The sequence below is a fragment of the Heterodontus francisci genome, chromosome 18, assembly GCF_036365525.1.
Source record: "Heterodontus francisci isolate sHetFra1 chromosome 18, sHetFra1.hap1, whole genome shotgun sequence".
NCBI classification, from domain to species: Eukaryota; Metazoa; Chordata; class Chondrichthyes; order Heterodontiformes; family Heterodontidae; genus Heterodontus; species Heterodontus francisci.
This window is the reverse complement of record NC_090388.1, coordinates 38,452,932-38,469,866: the sequence shown is the minus strand read 5'-3', so window position 1 is coordinate 38,469,866 and position 16,935 is coordinate 38,452,932. Positions and strand designations below refer to the sequence as shown.

At 46.5% G+C, this 16,935-nt stretch overlaps 1 protein-coding gene across 6 annotated transcripts in view; it reads left to right on the top strand.

Annotated features, from left to right (window-relative positions):
* Positions 1-16,935, top strand: part of foxp2 (forkhead box P2) — a 924,460-nt gene that overhangs the window by 850,115 nt on the left and 57,410 nt on the right. For all 6 annotated transcript variants that reach the window (XM_068050567.1, XM_068050570.1, XM_068050565.1 and 3 more), the window contains one exon: positions 5,250-5,337. In XM_068050567.1, the coding sequence (XP_067906668.1) occupies positions 5,250-5,337 (88 nt within the window). The remainder of the gene's footprint in view (positions 1-5,249; positions 5,338-16,935) is intronic.

The window sequence follows — 16,935 nt, the reverse complement described above, 5'->3', positions numbered from 1 at the left end:
TGGTGGCAGACGCTCCAGGCAGGTTTGGAGGCCTTTTCTGCCTGCCTGGGTTCAGCAGCAGCCACAGCTGCCCTGTGGTGGAGCTTCCCCAACCTCACGGTGGTGGCCCAGCTGCAAAGGCCTTTTTTAAATTCTAAATTTGAAAAAGTTGGAGGAGAGAGGGCACCTCCGTTTTGAGGTCCCATCTTCCTCACTTACCTTGAATGGTATTCTGCTGCTGCTTTCAAGCTGGAGGGCCTCCTATTGGCCCTCCAGCTTTGAGAGACCGGCTGCTGTCCTTAATTGGGTGGCGAGCCTGTCCTCTGCTCATTAATTGGCCAATTCAGAGAAAATCACAGGTGAGTGACTATTTTCCACACATTGCAGGTTTCTGACCCCCATTCAAGCCTGATGGGAGGTTCTGAAACCCACAGGAAAACCCTTCCCCCATATCTTTACAAAGGCAAACGTCCAGCTCTATATTTACATAGCAGTTTAGGATTTTTTTTCAGAACATAACTACATTTTTTGCACCTGGGCCATATATTTCCTCTTTACTGGATATTTCAATACTACACCACCCTTATCCCACAAAAATACTTAAGGTGGGATTCTTATTAGGCCAAGAAACGTTGGTATTTGGTCAATCCTTCCTTCCTTCTCCAATGCCCAGGCTTTTATAATCCAATACAAAAGCAAAATACTGCAGATGCTGGAAATCTGAAATAAAAACAGAAAATGCTGGACATGCTCAGCAGGTCAGCCAGCATCTTTGAACATCTGTCTCTATTATTGCTTAAAACCTATTACATCTCTAACTTCTTCCAGTTCTAATGACCTGAAACATTAATTTTGTTTCTCTAGTGACAGATGCTACCTGACCTGAGTATTTCTAGCATTTTCTGTTTTTATTTTGTAACCCAAGCTTGGCAGCACTTAATAATTACTTCTTAATTTATCTTGCCTTCTACTCCTTTCTGCTTGGTAATGTCCTCCAATCTATAATCTGAGGGAAAATTAGGAAGTCTTGCTGATACAGAGGTGGAATTATATTCAACAAAATAATTGTTCCCTAAAATTACTTCTACCCTGTCAATACCTATTGCTGGGATTAGACAAATTCAGACAGTGGGCAAGATTTTAACTCACTCAAAACCCATCCACTTGTACAGAGTTAAAATCAGGCCCATTAAGTCAATGACAATGGAAAAGTGATGATTTTAAAATTAAGAAGACAATCCTTTTTTTAAAAGTTGTATGATCAAATGTGGGAAAAGTATTTCACACAAGAATTTGCTTGAGCCTTCGTCAAATAAACCAAGAAACATTGATGCTTACACTTCATTAAAAGGGAAAGCTAATATGGAAATTCAATGAAAAATAAGAATATTCTTGAAATTGGAAATCAAAGAATCATAGAATGGTTACAGGACAGAAGGAGGCCATTGGGTCCATTGTATCTGTCCCAGCTCTTGGCAAGATCAACTCACCTAGTCACAATCCCCTGCTTTTCCCCTGTAACCCTGCAAATTTTTTTTCTTCAGATAATGGGCTGAATTTTTCCAACTCGCTGCTGATCTCCCAGCCACGAGATTCAGAAGCGGGGCTGCGCAGGTGTGAGAAGTGCTCCGTGGAGCCTCTGCGATATTCAGCGCGGCGGTTCATTTACATGACCAAGGTGGTCGGCATGCCCCCGATAGCGTGGGGAGGGGGGACACTCCATCCCTGGCAATGGCATTCGGTGCCACTGCGCAGGTACCATTTTTAAAGGGCTTCCAGCCCAGCAGTTTAATTTAAATTTTTTAAGTTGTAGGGGACATAAAATCAAAGGTAAAAGTTTGATAAAAGTTTCACCCATCCCCCAATGACAGAACAATTTATTAATAGCCCTCTCCCCCCCAAAAAACTTACCTCGTGATCCCAACCTTCCGCCCCCCAAACTTTATTAACTTTCACTTTCAACCCCTATTCACCACCCCCTCCACCAATCGCAGTGGTTTTCCCCGCTCCCCCCCTCCCGCCCTGAAAACTTACCTGCTCCCCCCTCCCAAACAAGTCAGGAGTGTGATGGAATACTCTCCACTTGCCTGGATGGGTGCAGCTCTAACAACACTCAAGAAGCTCGACACCATCCAGGACAAAGCAGCCCGCTTGATTGGCATCCCATCTACAAACATTCACTCCCTCCACCACCGATGCACAGTGGTAGCAGTGTGTACCATCTACAAGATGCAGCAATGCACCAAGGCTGCTTAGACAGCATCTTCCAAACCCGCGACCTCTACCAACTAGAAGGACAAGGGCAACAAATGCATGGGAACACCACCACCTGTAAATTCCCCTCCAAGTCACACACCATCCTGACTTGGAACTATATCGCCGTTCCTTCACTGTCGCTGGGTCAAAATCCTGGAACTCCCTTCCTAACAGCACTGTGGGTATACCAACCCCAAATGGACTGCAGCGGTTCAAGAAGGCAGCTCACCACCACCTTCTCAAGGGCAATAAATGCTGGCCTAGCCAGCGACGCCCACATCCCTGAATGAATTTTTTAAAAACGGAGATCCGAAGGCAAGGGAGGTCCGGCAATGGGCCGGAATATCACAGCGGGACGGCTGGTGTGACGAGGTAAGTATTTATTAATTTATTTGCATGCATTATCATATTTAAATTATGTTCCCGGCCCAGAGTGGCTGGGGGGGCCGCCATGAGGCCTCGCCGCCACCGGTGATGTGGGTCAGGGCCTTCCCAGGGTCGAGGCCTGTGGCGGGCCTCTCCCGGAGGTATTTCCGGCCCACCCACTCCCGTCACAACCCCCGACATCGGGGGCCCAGTAAAATTCAGCCCAATATCCAATTCTCTTTTGAAGGCCTTGATTAAGTCTGCCTCACCACACTCTCAGGCAGTGCATTCCAGATCCTAACTACTCCCTGCATAAAAAAGCTTTTTGGCATGTTGCCATGCTTCTTTTGCCAATCACCTTAAATCGGTGTGCTCTGGTTCTTGATCCTTCCACCAATGGGAACTGTTTCTCCCTATCTACTCTGTTCAGACCTATCATGATTTTGAACACCTGTATCAAATCTCCTCTTAATCTCCTCTTCTCCAAGGAGAACAGAGCCAGTTTCTCCAATCTGTCCACGTAACTGAACTTCCTCATCCCTGGACCCATTCTCATGAATCTTTTCTGCACCCTCTCCAATGCCTTCGCATCCTTGCGAAAGTGTGGTGTCCAGAATACTCCAGTTGAGGCTGAACAAGTGTTCTGTATAGGTTTATTATAACTTCCTTGTTTTTTTACTCTATGCCTATTTATAAAGCCCAGGATCCTGTAAACTTTATTAACCTCTTTCTCAACCTGCCCTGGCATCTTCAATGATTTGTGCATATATAGCCAAAGGTCCCTCTGCTCCTGCACCCCCTTTAGAATTAAACCCTTTATTTTATATTGCCTCTCCTCGGTCTTCCTACCAGAATGAATCACTTCACACTTCTCTGCATTAAATTGCATCTGCCACTTGTCCACCAATTCCATCAGCCTGTCTATGTCCTTTTGATGTTCAACTCGATAGAAAATAGAAATATAAAACAAATAGAACATAAGTAATTGTTCACTTCTTTACTTTGACACTTTGGTCATTGATTGAATAAATATCCTGGCAATTCATTTAACTTTCAGAAATAAAAATTAGTAGAATTTTGTCTGCTCTAGTCTTTTCTGAAAGATCTGATGACATTCGTGGCTAGATTTAAATATTGATGGTGTACACTGATCAGTCAATGAAATGTTTACATTGGATTTATTTTCTGATAAACTAGGCCTGATTTGGTGCTGTTGCGATCATGGAGAACACATTGGGCTGAATTTTACTAGCTCGCCGCCGCTTTCGGTGGTGAGCTTCCAAGATGGCGAGCCGCACACGTGGCCTTTACTCTGTGGAGCCGCCGCAATATTAGATGCAGCGGCTCATTTATATGGCTGGGGTGGACCATCTCCCCCGATGACGTAGAGAGGGTGGGCGCTCCGTCTTTGGCAACAGCGTCCAGCACCACCGCGCAGGCGCTGGCCCCATTCTTAAAGGGCTTCAAGCCCTTAGATGTAATTTGAATTTTTAAAGTTACATACATGTTAAAGTAGAATTTAAAAATTTTATAAAAGATTGAAGCCCCTCTCCAACCCCACCAATGATGAAACAATTTATTAATTCCCCTCTCCCCCCCCAAAAAAAACTTATCTTGCAAACCCGACCTTCCCCCCTCTACCAATGTTTATTACCTTTCACCTTCAACCCTTTCCACCAATCGCAATTGTTTCCTCCACTCCCCCCTTCTCCCAACCTGAAAACTTACCTGCTCACCCTCCCAACTAGTGCGCCACCTCTGAGCGCGCGGGAGTCACGGCAACCGGCCAGAATATGGCATGGGACGGCCGACGGGAGTAGGTAGGTAATTAATTCACTAATTTAAATATATAAATCCTGCTTGCGTCGCGGAGGGTGCTGCCAAGGGGCCTCTCTGCTGCCGGGAATATGGGGCGGGGCCCTCCCTCCATCGAGGCCCGCGGCAGGCCTCTCCTGGAGGCATTTTCTGGACCCCCCACCACTACCCCAAAGTCAGGGGGCCGGTAAAATTCGCCCCATTGTGTGAAATTGCAGAATATGTGGTTGCAATTTTGTGCCCATTAAAATTATTGGTGGAGGGCAATGGCTGTGCCCCTATCATTTCCCACATTGCATTCTCTGCAAGTACCGCCCCTTGCTGTGAGCATGGAATTGTGTTTACCGTCCTTAAAATTGCTGAAATGTGTAACAGCCTCATTAAAAATTCAGGTCAGGCATAACTTTGTAAGATTCTTAAAAAGGACAATTTTGCCATGCTGTGGGGCAAGAGTGGAGGAGTGAAACTAACTGGATAGCTCCTTTGAATGGCCTCCTTCTGTGCTATAAGATTTTATGATTAATTTTTTCTGTCACTAGACAATGACTTTACAGAAAACTTTGTCTAATTGTCTTCTCCTGCCTTTTCTGGTTATCGCTGATCTCACTTTCTTCTTTTAAAGGACTAGACAATGGACTTTTATGTATATACTGTAGCAAAAATGTCAATTGAGTGTTATAACTGATAGAATAAAAGCTGACTCAGTGACAATCTTTTGTAATATCATATGGCGTATCATCTGACTGTAACATTGCTATTCTGATGTCTAATACAGTTTTAAAAATAGCAACTGTAGTATACTAAAATGCCTGATATATATTTGCTACTTGCAGGCACCTTAACAACGAACATGCGTTAGATGACAGGAGTACTGCTCAGTGTCGGGTCCAGATGCAGGTTGTGCAGCAGTTGGAGATACAGGTAATTTGGATTTAGTATTTTGTGCACCATAAGCATATAAAAAATAAGCAGACTGGGAGCTAAACTGGATAGCCCCCAAAAATGGGTGCGGGGATCGCAATGCGCTATTAACCCGCACCCGTGCAATGTAATGCAGGCAGCATTCCAACTTCATGCTGCCTGCTCATTTGAATGATTACTGCCTTCAGCTAATGCTAACCATGCTGTTCATTGGCTGCATGATCAGCAGGGGGCCCAAAATCGTAATTTGCTAGCACCACTTAAAACTAGTCTGCACTGCATAAAACTAGGCTGCATCTCTTAAAGGGGAGGTGCATTGTGGTTGGAGCAGGTGCTGGGTGTCGTGAAGGAAGGGAATCTAACCTGGGAAACAGTGAAGAATGGCACAACATGGGAGAGAGCAGGCTCTAAGGTTTTTGGATGCTGCACTGGGGGTCTTGGGGGAGGAGATAGAAAGTGGGAGAGATGTCCTGTATCCACAGGGGGCAGCAGGCCTTCCGGTCACACAGTCAAAAGGCAGTGGGAGCAGATAACCATGGAGGTCAATGCTTGGAGTCAAACACTGAGGACCTGAATGCAGTGTCATAAGAAGTCTAATGACCTCACACCAGTGGTCAAGGTCAGTGAATGCATCGTCACATGCAAACTGGACCACGAGCCCCAGACACTGTTCAAATCACCACACTCCCATCCTCACCTCCCAAAAATCTGCATCAATCAGGCCTCATACCTAACATTCATATGCTTAACTTTACCTTCACACACTTCACACTACTGCAAGCCTAACACCCACATCTCACAGCTTGCACACACTGCCAGCTATTCAACCATGACAGTGACATCACTCAAACAGATTGCATGATACCCACTGACACATTTCCCTCTCTCTTGCAGGACAAGGTGGCATACAACTGGAGAGAGCAGGAACTAACCATAGGGGGACAGGTGCACCTGCATGTCCTAACCTTCATTGAGGAGATGTTGCTGGACATTATTGGGGTGGCCATTGCTAAGGCTGTGGGCAGTTTTGAGCCTGAAACCATTGAAGATGACGGTATCCTCATACCTAATTCTGCTTCTCACCTACCACTGCCCCTCTTCCCACACTCTCTTCTTACTTACAAGTTGCAGATGGTGTAAGCATACACCTCTAACTTGCCCCCACTCTGCGCTCCATAATCCTGCCCTTGTGCCTTTTTCCTTTCAGATAGACAAGAAGTGCAATCTGGCCAGACTGTAGAGGAACACCAAGAAGAGAGGGATGAAGACACAGCACCATCATTTGATTGCACACTCACAGCCACCAGCTCAGATACAAACTGCACATTACTTAGAGGGTAGAGGCAGGATCTGCAGGTGGTGAGACACTGGGCACAAGTGGGCTGTAGCCAGGGCAGGGGGAAAGACTAGTGCAGATGCCAAATTGCCAGAAAGTGAGGTTCTGCTGCAGAGAACTCAGATGAGAATGTCAGTGGGGCAGCTGACAGAAGAATACTGATGGTTATGCACAACAAAATGCTTGGTGTATTGGGAAGCCTGTCAGAAAGCCTGTGGTCGATATCAAGGATCGTGGAGGGCTATGTGCAGAGTTTGTGTCCATCCTTTCCAGAACTGAAGTGGTTTCCAACTCCATTCACACACTTGTGGACCCAACCATGTTGCTGTGCCTGATGGCCTTGTTGCAGCTTCCACTGCAGCACAAGCAGTAGCTGCCCAACATCTGAGTGCTGTAATAGAAGCTCAGACTGCTGTCATGCAAGATCATCTTGCTGTCATGCAAGGTCATCTTGCTGTCATGCGCGTTCAGACTGCTGCCATCATGGCTGTGGATTACAGTGTTCAAAAGGGCTTGCGGGGTGTCACAGCAATCTAGCAATCAGCCCTCCAACACATTAGTAGGATTGCTGAGACAAGGGATTGGCAACGTGTCCATAGACGGACACCAGTGTCCATGGTAAAAAAAATTTGAGGTTCGTGACTGGTAATTTCAGCGATCAGAAATTTTCCATTGGCTTCTTCTTTCCGACCATACTGGTTTAAAAAAAATCGGAAGTGTTAGTTTCACAGCTGAATTGGAATTTATGAACTCAGATCTTTATCTAATGCACATTAACACTCCTTTCAATATTCACAGCAGACAGGTCCTGAGAGCTGGAACAGTAGCTTCTGGACTTCAGACACATTCAGGATTTTCTGATGCGCATTTTAAAAAAATCGGTACCTGCTGTTCCCGCTTCCAGCACCTGTCAGGACAGCTTTGGGATTTTTCAGTGGGTTCCGATTTGTTTTTAAAAGCCCGCCAGAGAACCACAGAGCCATCCAAAGTTCAGAAACCACTGTTCCCGCTCTCAGCAACGGTCAGAGAGAGAGAGAAAGGGAAAGAGGGGGGACAGAAAGACAGGGGAGGGCAGACAGAGAGAGAAGGGCAGACAGAGAGAGAGAGCAGGGGGTGGGGGGACAGAGAGAGAGAGAGAGGAGGACAGAGAGAGAGGGAGGAGGACAGAGAGAGAAAGGGGGGACAGAGCGAGAGCAAGGGGGAACAGAAAGAGGGGGGCACACAGCGAGGGGGAATGACAGAGGGGAGAATAGCACAGAGAAAGGGAACGACACAGAGAGGGGAGAATACGGGGGGTGTGATGACACGGGGCTCACTGAGAAGGGGGAGACAGAGAGAGAGGAGGGAGAGAGAGAGCAATCAAGATCACTTCTGACAGATGGACATCTATCCGGAATACTCTGCGTTGCTACAAGTGTGCAGGCAGACATTGACTACTTGTGCAAGCAAAACAAAAAGCCAGGTATCTCACTAAATCAGTGTCCAACATAGTGAAGAGAAAGTAAGTCAATAAATTAGTCTTCTCATTTAAAGCTCCTTCACAAAAATGCACATTTGTTGTTGTTTTTATTAATAGTGAGATCAATTTTAATGCCTCTATCTTTCCGAAACTGTCTCACCGGCTCCCTGTGTAAAACAAAGATTGTAATATGGCCCCCCACTTGAATAGGTTGGACACCGCTGCTCCAAGCCTTTAATCTTGTGTTTTAAAATAACCTAGCAGCTAGGTTATTTTAAAACACAAGTTTAAAGACTTGTGTTATGTAAACTAATTTAAAAATGGCAAAAGTCACTTAGTGAATGTCTCAGTTTCTATGTTCTAGCACGCATTACTTTGACTTGGGATACAAACTCAGTGACATGTTAAATGTTGCTGGACTTTTACTTCCATATAAGTGTCCACTGCTATCCGTTTAGAATCACATTGTTCCAGAACTTGTATTGAAGGGAAAACAGGCAAGAAAATCCAAGGAATCTCCAGAGGTCAGCACTGGTTCCTCATGAATACAAGAGTGCGGTATAATGGGGCTGAGTGATATTGGCAAAAAGTGGATGCTGCTGATCCATATACAATAGTTAGTAAATGCAATGTAATGGATAGCTTTAATAAACCTTAATCTATGATGAACTGTCTATGATTACTTAATAAATTCCATGCTGCATTTGCAGTTCTAAAAACTGTAGGTGAAGACAAAGTAAAAATTTATTATGTTTCAATGACCATGTTATAAACAGTCAGTAACTGAGTTTTTTTGGGCTGTGAATTGTATTAAATAACAAGTTTTACAAGTATCTCAAAGTCAGTAACTGCAATGTGCAGATAACCTGAGTGCCGAATGTCATTTGAAAGTTGTCTATATCATATACTTATATTATGTTAAACATGCACCTTTGATAACAGGTAAGAGATTTGGCTTGGACATAAATTGGTTAGTCTTGAGTACAGTCTTACAGACAGAGACTAAACATTTTGTAACTGAATAATACATGCAGTAACAACTGCTCAACGTTTTGCAGAAAAGCTTTTTTGTCAGAGCTGAATCGGAATCAACAGTGATAGACTGAGACACAAACATATGTAAATTTAAGAGAATTGCTTTATTGGAGGAACTGAAGGCTGCTCTCTATTTGTAATTGCATTTATCTAATTTTGTCACTCGTGAGTTAATGACATTTTGTCCAGGAGAGTTTCTGTTGTTTCTGTATTTAGAATACAGTACCTACTTAACAGCCTGTCAAGATGAATAAACTAGTCTTAGCTGCCTACCGTTAATCCCTCTGCCCCTTCCTGTTCTGCTCTACTTTTCTGTTTTACATGACTCTTCTGAAGTACTATCTCCTCCATCCTATAAAATTCTCCTGATATGGTGATCACTGCCCTTTTGTTGTCTGCCCTGTCTTCAGGTACATAATAGAAGCAGGTGGAGAAGTTGCACAAAAATTGATCATCATGGGTTAAATTGTCTTGCAACAATAGCTGTGTGAGAAATGGTCCGTCTTCCTATTGCTGATTTTTCTACTGCCTCACCTCAATGACCACAATAACGATCCTCTCTTTGAATTTTATGGTTTATTGGATGAATTTTCACCGCTGACACAGTGTGAATCCACAGAGGTCATCTGATTAGGTCCATCTACCACCCCGTGACATGGTGTAGCTAGCTCTACTCTGTCAACAAAAGTAATTTGCATTGGCATTGCATACTATTTTGCATGCTAACTAGCTAATACAAATATGTTCCTTTCCATTGATGTTTGTATGTTTAGCTACTTTACTTATAGGGAGAAATGTCTTTCAAATCAGATTGTGTTATGATGGCATTAGATTGGCTGTACACTCTATATACAGTTTAATTGCCCCCATGTCCATGGCTCAATCAATAATGTTGTCAGATGTCCACGGTGCAACATGTCACTGCCTATCCCTGGCTGAGACACCGCCCTAGAGACATGGTGATGGCTTCATGGAGCACAGTCCTGCAGTCCTTTCTCAGGAAGACAGCATTCATTCCTCCATACCTCCCACTCCACCAGTGCTCCTCCTGTTGCCTGTTAACCAGCCAGCCCAAACTGCTGTCTCTCATGCTGAGATGGTGCTGTCTTCTAGGCCCAGATTTGCTTGAGATCATCCTCCAAGAGCAGCTGCAGTCTTCTCCACAGAAAGTTAGCAGCCTTCCATCAGCCATACTGCAGCCATTGGAGTAGCACTGTGTAACAGCACTCGGGACAGGCAAAGGCACACAGAAAACAGGAACTAAGGAAATGTATACAGTTGATTAGTTGACGTTTGTATACAACATGGCATGATTTCATTCATAAATTTGGTTTGGAATTTTTATAATTTGTTGTCTATTTTTGACCAAGCAGAAGATGTGAGGGAAGGTAGGCAGCTGGCACTGTTGGTGGACAGGGAAATGGGATTGAGGTTACTGGTATCACACTCAGATGAGTTCTGACAGCCCCGGCAGAATAAGACTGCCTAGATTGGCTCGTCCTTTTCTCTTCCTCCTCTTTGTCGTCTTCTTCCTCCTCCTCATGCTCCTGCTCCTCCTCCACCTCCTCATGTTCTTGCTCCTCCGCTGTCTCCTCATGCTCCTGCTCCTTCTCTTCCTCCTCAAGATCCTGCTCCTCAGTTGCTTGCTGTATTGCTGGTGGCAAGGGTGTGCAGAGTGTAGGAGACTACTACGTACCCAGACCCCTGCCTTGCCTCTACAGTGATGCAGGCTGTGGAAACTTTGTTTCAGCATGTCACTGGTTTGCTGTATCATATGGCTTTCATCGTATGCATGATGCCTATGAGTGCATGGGTTGTACTCTGGAATCATCAACCATGTGGTCAGTGGATAGCTTTGTCACCCATGTAGTCATCCTTTGCTTTGTCATGGTGGCCTAAATGCAGCTGGCACAACAGACTATCGTAGAATGAAGGCATCATGGCTGCTGCCAAAATACTGGGCATTGACCTACATGATTTGCAGCCTGTGGTCAGCTGGATGTTGAAGGAATGGAATCCCTTTCAGTTCCAATATAGGGCAGAGTTGACATATGTCACCCACAAAGCAATGTGCGTGCAGTCAATGGCACCCTGCACCATGGGGAAGCCTGCACTCCTAGCAAAGCCACATGTTCAATCTATCCGCTTGACTCTGGCAAAAGAGAATGAAATGTAGTTAGCTGTCTTTCAATAGGGTATTTCAGTGACCACCCATACGCAACAGGAGACAGCAAACTGCAAGATGTTGCAAATATCTCCAGCTCCAGACTGGAAGGAGCCAAACGCATGGAGGTTCATGCCACAGTCACCTTCACAGCCACTGGCAGTCCAGTCATTGCCCTACTCTGAGGCTGCAGTTGTGCCTGCAGCAGGTGGCAGAATTCAATGAGGACATCCTTGCTGAAGCGCAGCCCTCTCACACATTGTTCCTGGTTGAGGTTCAGTAGGAGAATTGTTCCCCGAACTGTCTGGGCAGATATGGCCTCTCACTGAGAGCCCCTCGCTCCCTCATCTCCTCCCTCTTCCAATAGCTTGTCAGGCACTGCCTGGCCTCTGTTAATTTTCTGTTTCATGCTCTATTCCAAGGGGAATGCCTTCTGGTGCACCCATGAATAACTGGTTTGTGCAGAAGCCTTGAAGTCAGCAAAACGTCCTCTAGCACCTGCCACACCTCTCCCTGTAATTTGAAACAACTACAGAAAGCAGTAAGCACTTGTAGAATCATAGTAACAGCCAGAAGAAATCAATCAGCAACCAATCCCATTAAAAAGCACTAATGGGAGGTCCTTCTTGTTGCTGAATGTGTGTTTAGCTGTTCGAGGTTAAGGGTGGGTGTTGAATGGAGTTTCGATTTCTGACCACTGGCACCAAATCAACGTTGCAAGGTATAAATCAGGAAATGGAAGGGAGGGAGGAAACTCAAGAAAATTGCAGTCAGCAGGGAGTGGTAGTGATCAAATTGTTGGAGCTCCGGGCTGACAAGTTCCTGGGTCCTGGTGGACTTAATCCTAGGGTCCTAAAAGAAGTGGCTAGTGAGATAGTTGATGCGTTGGATTTAATTTTCCAAAATTCCCTAGATTCGGAGAAGGTTCCATTAGATTGGAAAATAGCGAATGTAACTCCTTTATTCAAAAAGTGAGGGAGACAGAAAGCAGGAAACTACAGGCCTTGATTGGCCTGGGGCTGGCGGGCCGTTTTTCACCCCCCACCCCACCCACCCCCGCCCTACGTAAAGGGCGGTCGAGGCAGGAGCAGGTTGGGAAAGCCTCCCGGTGCCTCCTGCTCCATTTTATGCCACCAGCCCCCTCCTCCCCACCCCACCCCCCCCCCCCCCCGCCAGCCCGCCACCATCCCGCTCGTTGGGGTGGCATAAAATTCTGGCCATGTTTTCTAAATTTGCTGATGACACAAAGATAGGTAGGAAAGTAAGTTGTGAAGATGACATAAGGAGACTACAAAGGGATATAAATTGGTTAAGTGACTAGGCAAAGACCTGGCAAATGGAGTATAATGTGGGAAAATGTGAAATTTTCCATTTTGACAGGAAGAATAAAAAAGAAGCATATTATCTAAATGTTGAGAGATTGCAGAGCTCCGAGATGCAGATGGATCTGGGTGTCCTGGTGCATGAATTGCAAAAGGTTAGTATGCAGGTTCAGCAATTAATTAGGAAAGCTAATAGAATGTTATCGTTTATTGCGAGGGGAATTGAAGACAAAAGTAGGGAGGTTATGCTTCAGTTATACAGGGTATTGTTGAGACCACATCTGGAGTACTGTGTACAATATTTAAGGAAGGATGTAAATGCATTTTTTGCCGTTCAGAGAATGCTTACTAGACTGATACCTGGAATGGGTGGGTTGTCTTATGAGGAAAGGTTGGACAGGCTAGACTTATATCCGCTGGATTTTAGGAAAATAAAAGGCGACTTGATTGAAACATATAAGATCAGGGGTCGCCCATTTTAGACAGAGATGAGGAGAAATTTTTTTCCCTCAAAGGATTGTGAGTCTTTAGAACTCTCTTCCTCAAAAGGTAGTGGAAGCAGAGTCTTTAAATATTTTTAAGGCGAAGGTAGGTAGATTCTTGATAAGCAAGGGGGTGAAAGGTTATCGTGGGTTGGCAGGAATGTGGAGTCGAGGTTACAATCAAATCAGCCATGATCTTATTGAATGGCTGAGCAGGCTCAAAGAGCAAGTGGCCTACTTCTGCTCTTAATTAGTATGTTCATATGTAAGCTGATTTACATCATGATCTGTCTGCTCTGCATACCTCAAGCAGCCATTCACTGCGCATGCGCTAATGCCCTCACCAGTATGGCATCCAGCGTAATTTGCCCCAACAGTGTACATGTGCACTGCAGATGCCACTTTGGAGCAGTAATTCCCAGCATCATTTTAAAACAAACAATTTTTGGCCACTCCTTTAAATCTCTCTGGTCGATACATCGTTCAGGCATCCAGCTAACTATGAGATCAGGGGGAATGTTATGCTCTCCCACGCGGTGGATTTGGTGGTGGAGAGGATAAAATCGGGTGGGATGATGGCGGGCTGGGTGGTGGGTGTGGAGGTTCCCCGCCACAATCCCGTATCCACCAAACTCTAGTCTGCAGCGGGAAGGCCATTGATCGGCCTTCCCACCCCGCCGCCAATTGAGGCCCTTAACTGGGTAATTAACCCCCACTTAAGGGCCTCATCCCACCACAGTCGCAATTAGCCATGCAGCGGACGGCCCTGTTGTCGCACGGGAAGCACAACACAAGAAACTGTACGAACTACCTCCCAGTTCCGGTGGAGGTGGGGGTGGTCCCTTGTGAAAAGGCACCTAGTGCCTGCCTGAGGGACGTGGCATCGGGAAGGGGGGCCTGCCCCCATGACCCCCACCCCACTAAACCCCTCCCGCACTGACCTACCTGAGGTCTGGCTCCAGCGACGCTCCTGGGCCTCCGGTATGGTCACCTCCAGCAACACACCACCTCGGTGGTAGCATTGCAGCCACCAGCCTCTGTTTGGCCGGCAGCTTTCTAAGGGCAGGACTCCCAGCAACTGGGTCCTCGATCTTGTGGAAGGCCCACCACTGTCCACTTAAGTGCCTGATTGGCACTAAATTTGGCATGCCTTCCGGAAAAGAGGTGGCATGCGATCTTGGTGTCAGTTTCTCCAGCCGTCGAGACCCCTGCCGCCAAGATAAAACTCCCCCCAAAGTGTTTGAGAGCAATACAGGTTGACTCACTTTCTAGTTTCATTGTTCATTTCTTTCTGTGGAAGAAGTTGCCTCACCTCTCTTTTCAGACTGTATGGGTTGGATTTTCATTATGGAGGTGGAAAAGAGGAACTGGGTCTGGTTTTGGGTCAGAAACCTGCCTCCTGTGGGAAGCTGATTCAGATTGTAATTTTCACATGGGTAAGCCCATAATTTGTATAGAGGCGGGTTTCCTGTCCTCTTACAACCAGTGGGATTGAAAATGGCAGTGGGGCTCATGCAGACTTTCATGGCAGCCATCATTGAGAAGCTGCTTGTTGCCCTGAGGGAGAGATCTGTCTTCTATAGCACCAGATGGAAGCAAAATATCACAGGAGAGCTGAAGGCCTTGCACTAGGGGCAGAGCAGACCCTCACTTCATCAATGCCGACCTGGATCTAATGTTAGAGGTCATGAGGGAGATAAGGGAGGTCCTCTTCCCAGAGGGTAGTAGGAGGAGCAACAGAGGCACCTCTCTGTTCAGGGTTATCCTCCTCCGCCTCCTGTTCCTCCTCCTATCTTACCTCCTGAACCTCCCCCGATGAGCTGTCTCCTTCCAGGGCCTCAGTCTCCTCAAGGTGGGCCATGTTATCGAGAGCGCAGCAGACCACCACAATGACCGACACCCTTGCAGGAGGGTATTGGAGGATGCCACTTGACCGATCTAGGCAATGGAATTGCATCTTCAGAAACTGGATAGCCTGCTCAATGGCTGGCCTGCTGAACAGGTAGCATTGGTTGTTTCACCTCTGTGCCTCTGTCTGCGGCTCCCTTGGAGGGGTCAGTAGCCATCTCTTCAAGGGATATCCCTTGTCCCCTTGGATCCACCCATGCACTTTGAGATGAAGTGAAGGACCGAGGTAGCCTGGACTGGCAGAGGATGAACAGGATGGCAGCTGCCAGGGAAGTGAGCGCACACATAGAGGAAGCCTTGTTGTGATCGTGAACCAGTTGGATATTGAGGGAGTGGAAGCTCTTCCTGTTGACGGATCTCATTGGCCAGTCGCTGAGTGCCTTGATGGCCACTTGGGTGCAAGCGATGATGCCTTGCATCTGGGGGAATCCAGCGATGGAGGCTGAACCCAATACCCTATGGCCCTTTGCAGATCCATCTGGGTCAAAGTGGGTGCAGTTCCCTGCCCTCCTGCAAAGGGCATCCATGACTTGCCTGGTGGCCTGATGAGCTGCCAGCTGTGAGATGCCAGCTATGCTCACAGCTGATCTCTGGAATGACCACGGTTGCATAGAGATTTAGGGCAACAAAGACCTTGACAGATGCAGGTAGGGGACTGCAATGGGAGATGTGAGGCCTCAGGTCATTCTGGATCAGAGCACATAGGACTGAGACCAACTGTCTGGATAGGCTCAGCCTCCTATGGCACTGGCGCTCTATTATTTGCATGTAGCTGACTTTTGGGCCATGCACTCGATGTTTTGGGTAGTGCTTTCCTCCCCTTGCAGTCCCCTGCTGCGCTCCACTGGCCTCCAGCTGTCCTGGAAGTTGCATCTGCCACAGCTCATCCTGGCTGCTCTATCTAGTATCAGAATCACTGGTTCCCATCTGAACTCCCTCAGTCAGGCTTTGTGCGTTCACCAGTCCTTCCCCTGCCAACCCTAGCTGCTCAAGTGATGCCAGTGGCCTCACGTCTCTCTCTGGTTTCCTGCCACTCATCACTGAGAAAAGCAAGTCTTTTAGCTGCAGCAATGGCTACTTTGTAGCACTTATGAAGCAGCTGAGCCTTTTGTGGGCCCCTGCAGTCTGTTATTCAGCCCTTCCAATAGCCCTGATAGAAACATAAAAAAATAGGAGCAGGAGTAGGCCATTCGGCCCTTCGAGCCTGCTCCACCATTCAGTACGATTATGGCTGATCATCCAAACTCAGTAACCTGTTCCCACTTTTTCCCCATATCCCTTGATCCCATTAGCCCTAAGAACTATAACTAACTCTTTCTTGAATATATTTAATGATTTGGCCTCAACTGCTTTCCATGGTAGAGAATTCCACAGGTTCACCACTCTCTGGGTGAAGAAATCTCTCCTCATCTCAGTCCTAAATGGCTTACCCCTTATCCTTAGACTGTGACCCCTGGTCCTGGACTCCATTGCCATCAGGAACATCCTTCCTACATCTAGTCTGTCCACTCCTGTTAGAATTTTGTAGGTTTCTATGAGATCCCCTCTCATTCTTCTAAACTCTAGCGAATACAAGCCTAATCGACCCAATCTCTCTTCATACGTCAGTGCTGCCATCCCAGGAATCAGTCTGGTGAAGCTTTGCTGCACTCCCTCCATAGCAAGAACATCATTCCTCAGATAAGGAGACCAAAACTGCACACAATACTCCGGATGTGGTCTCACCAAGGCCTTGTATAATTGCAGCAAGACATCCTTGCTCCTGTACTCGAATCCTCTTGCTATGAAGGCCAACATACCATTTGTCTTCTTAACTGCCTGCTGCGCCTGCATGCTTACTTTCAGTGACTGGTGCACAAGGACACCCAGATCTCGCTGCACCTCCCCCTTAC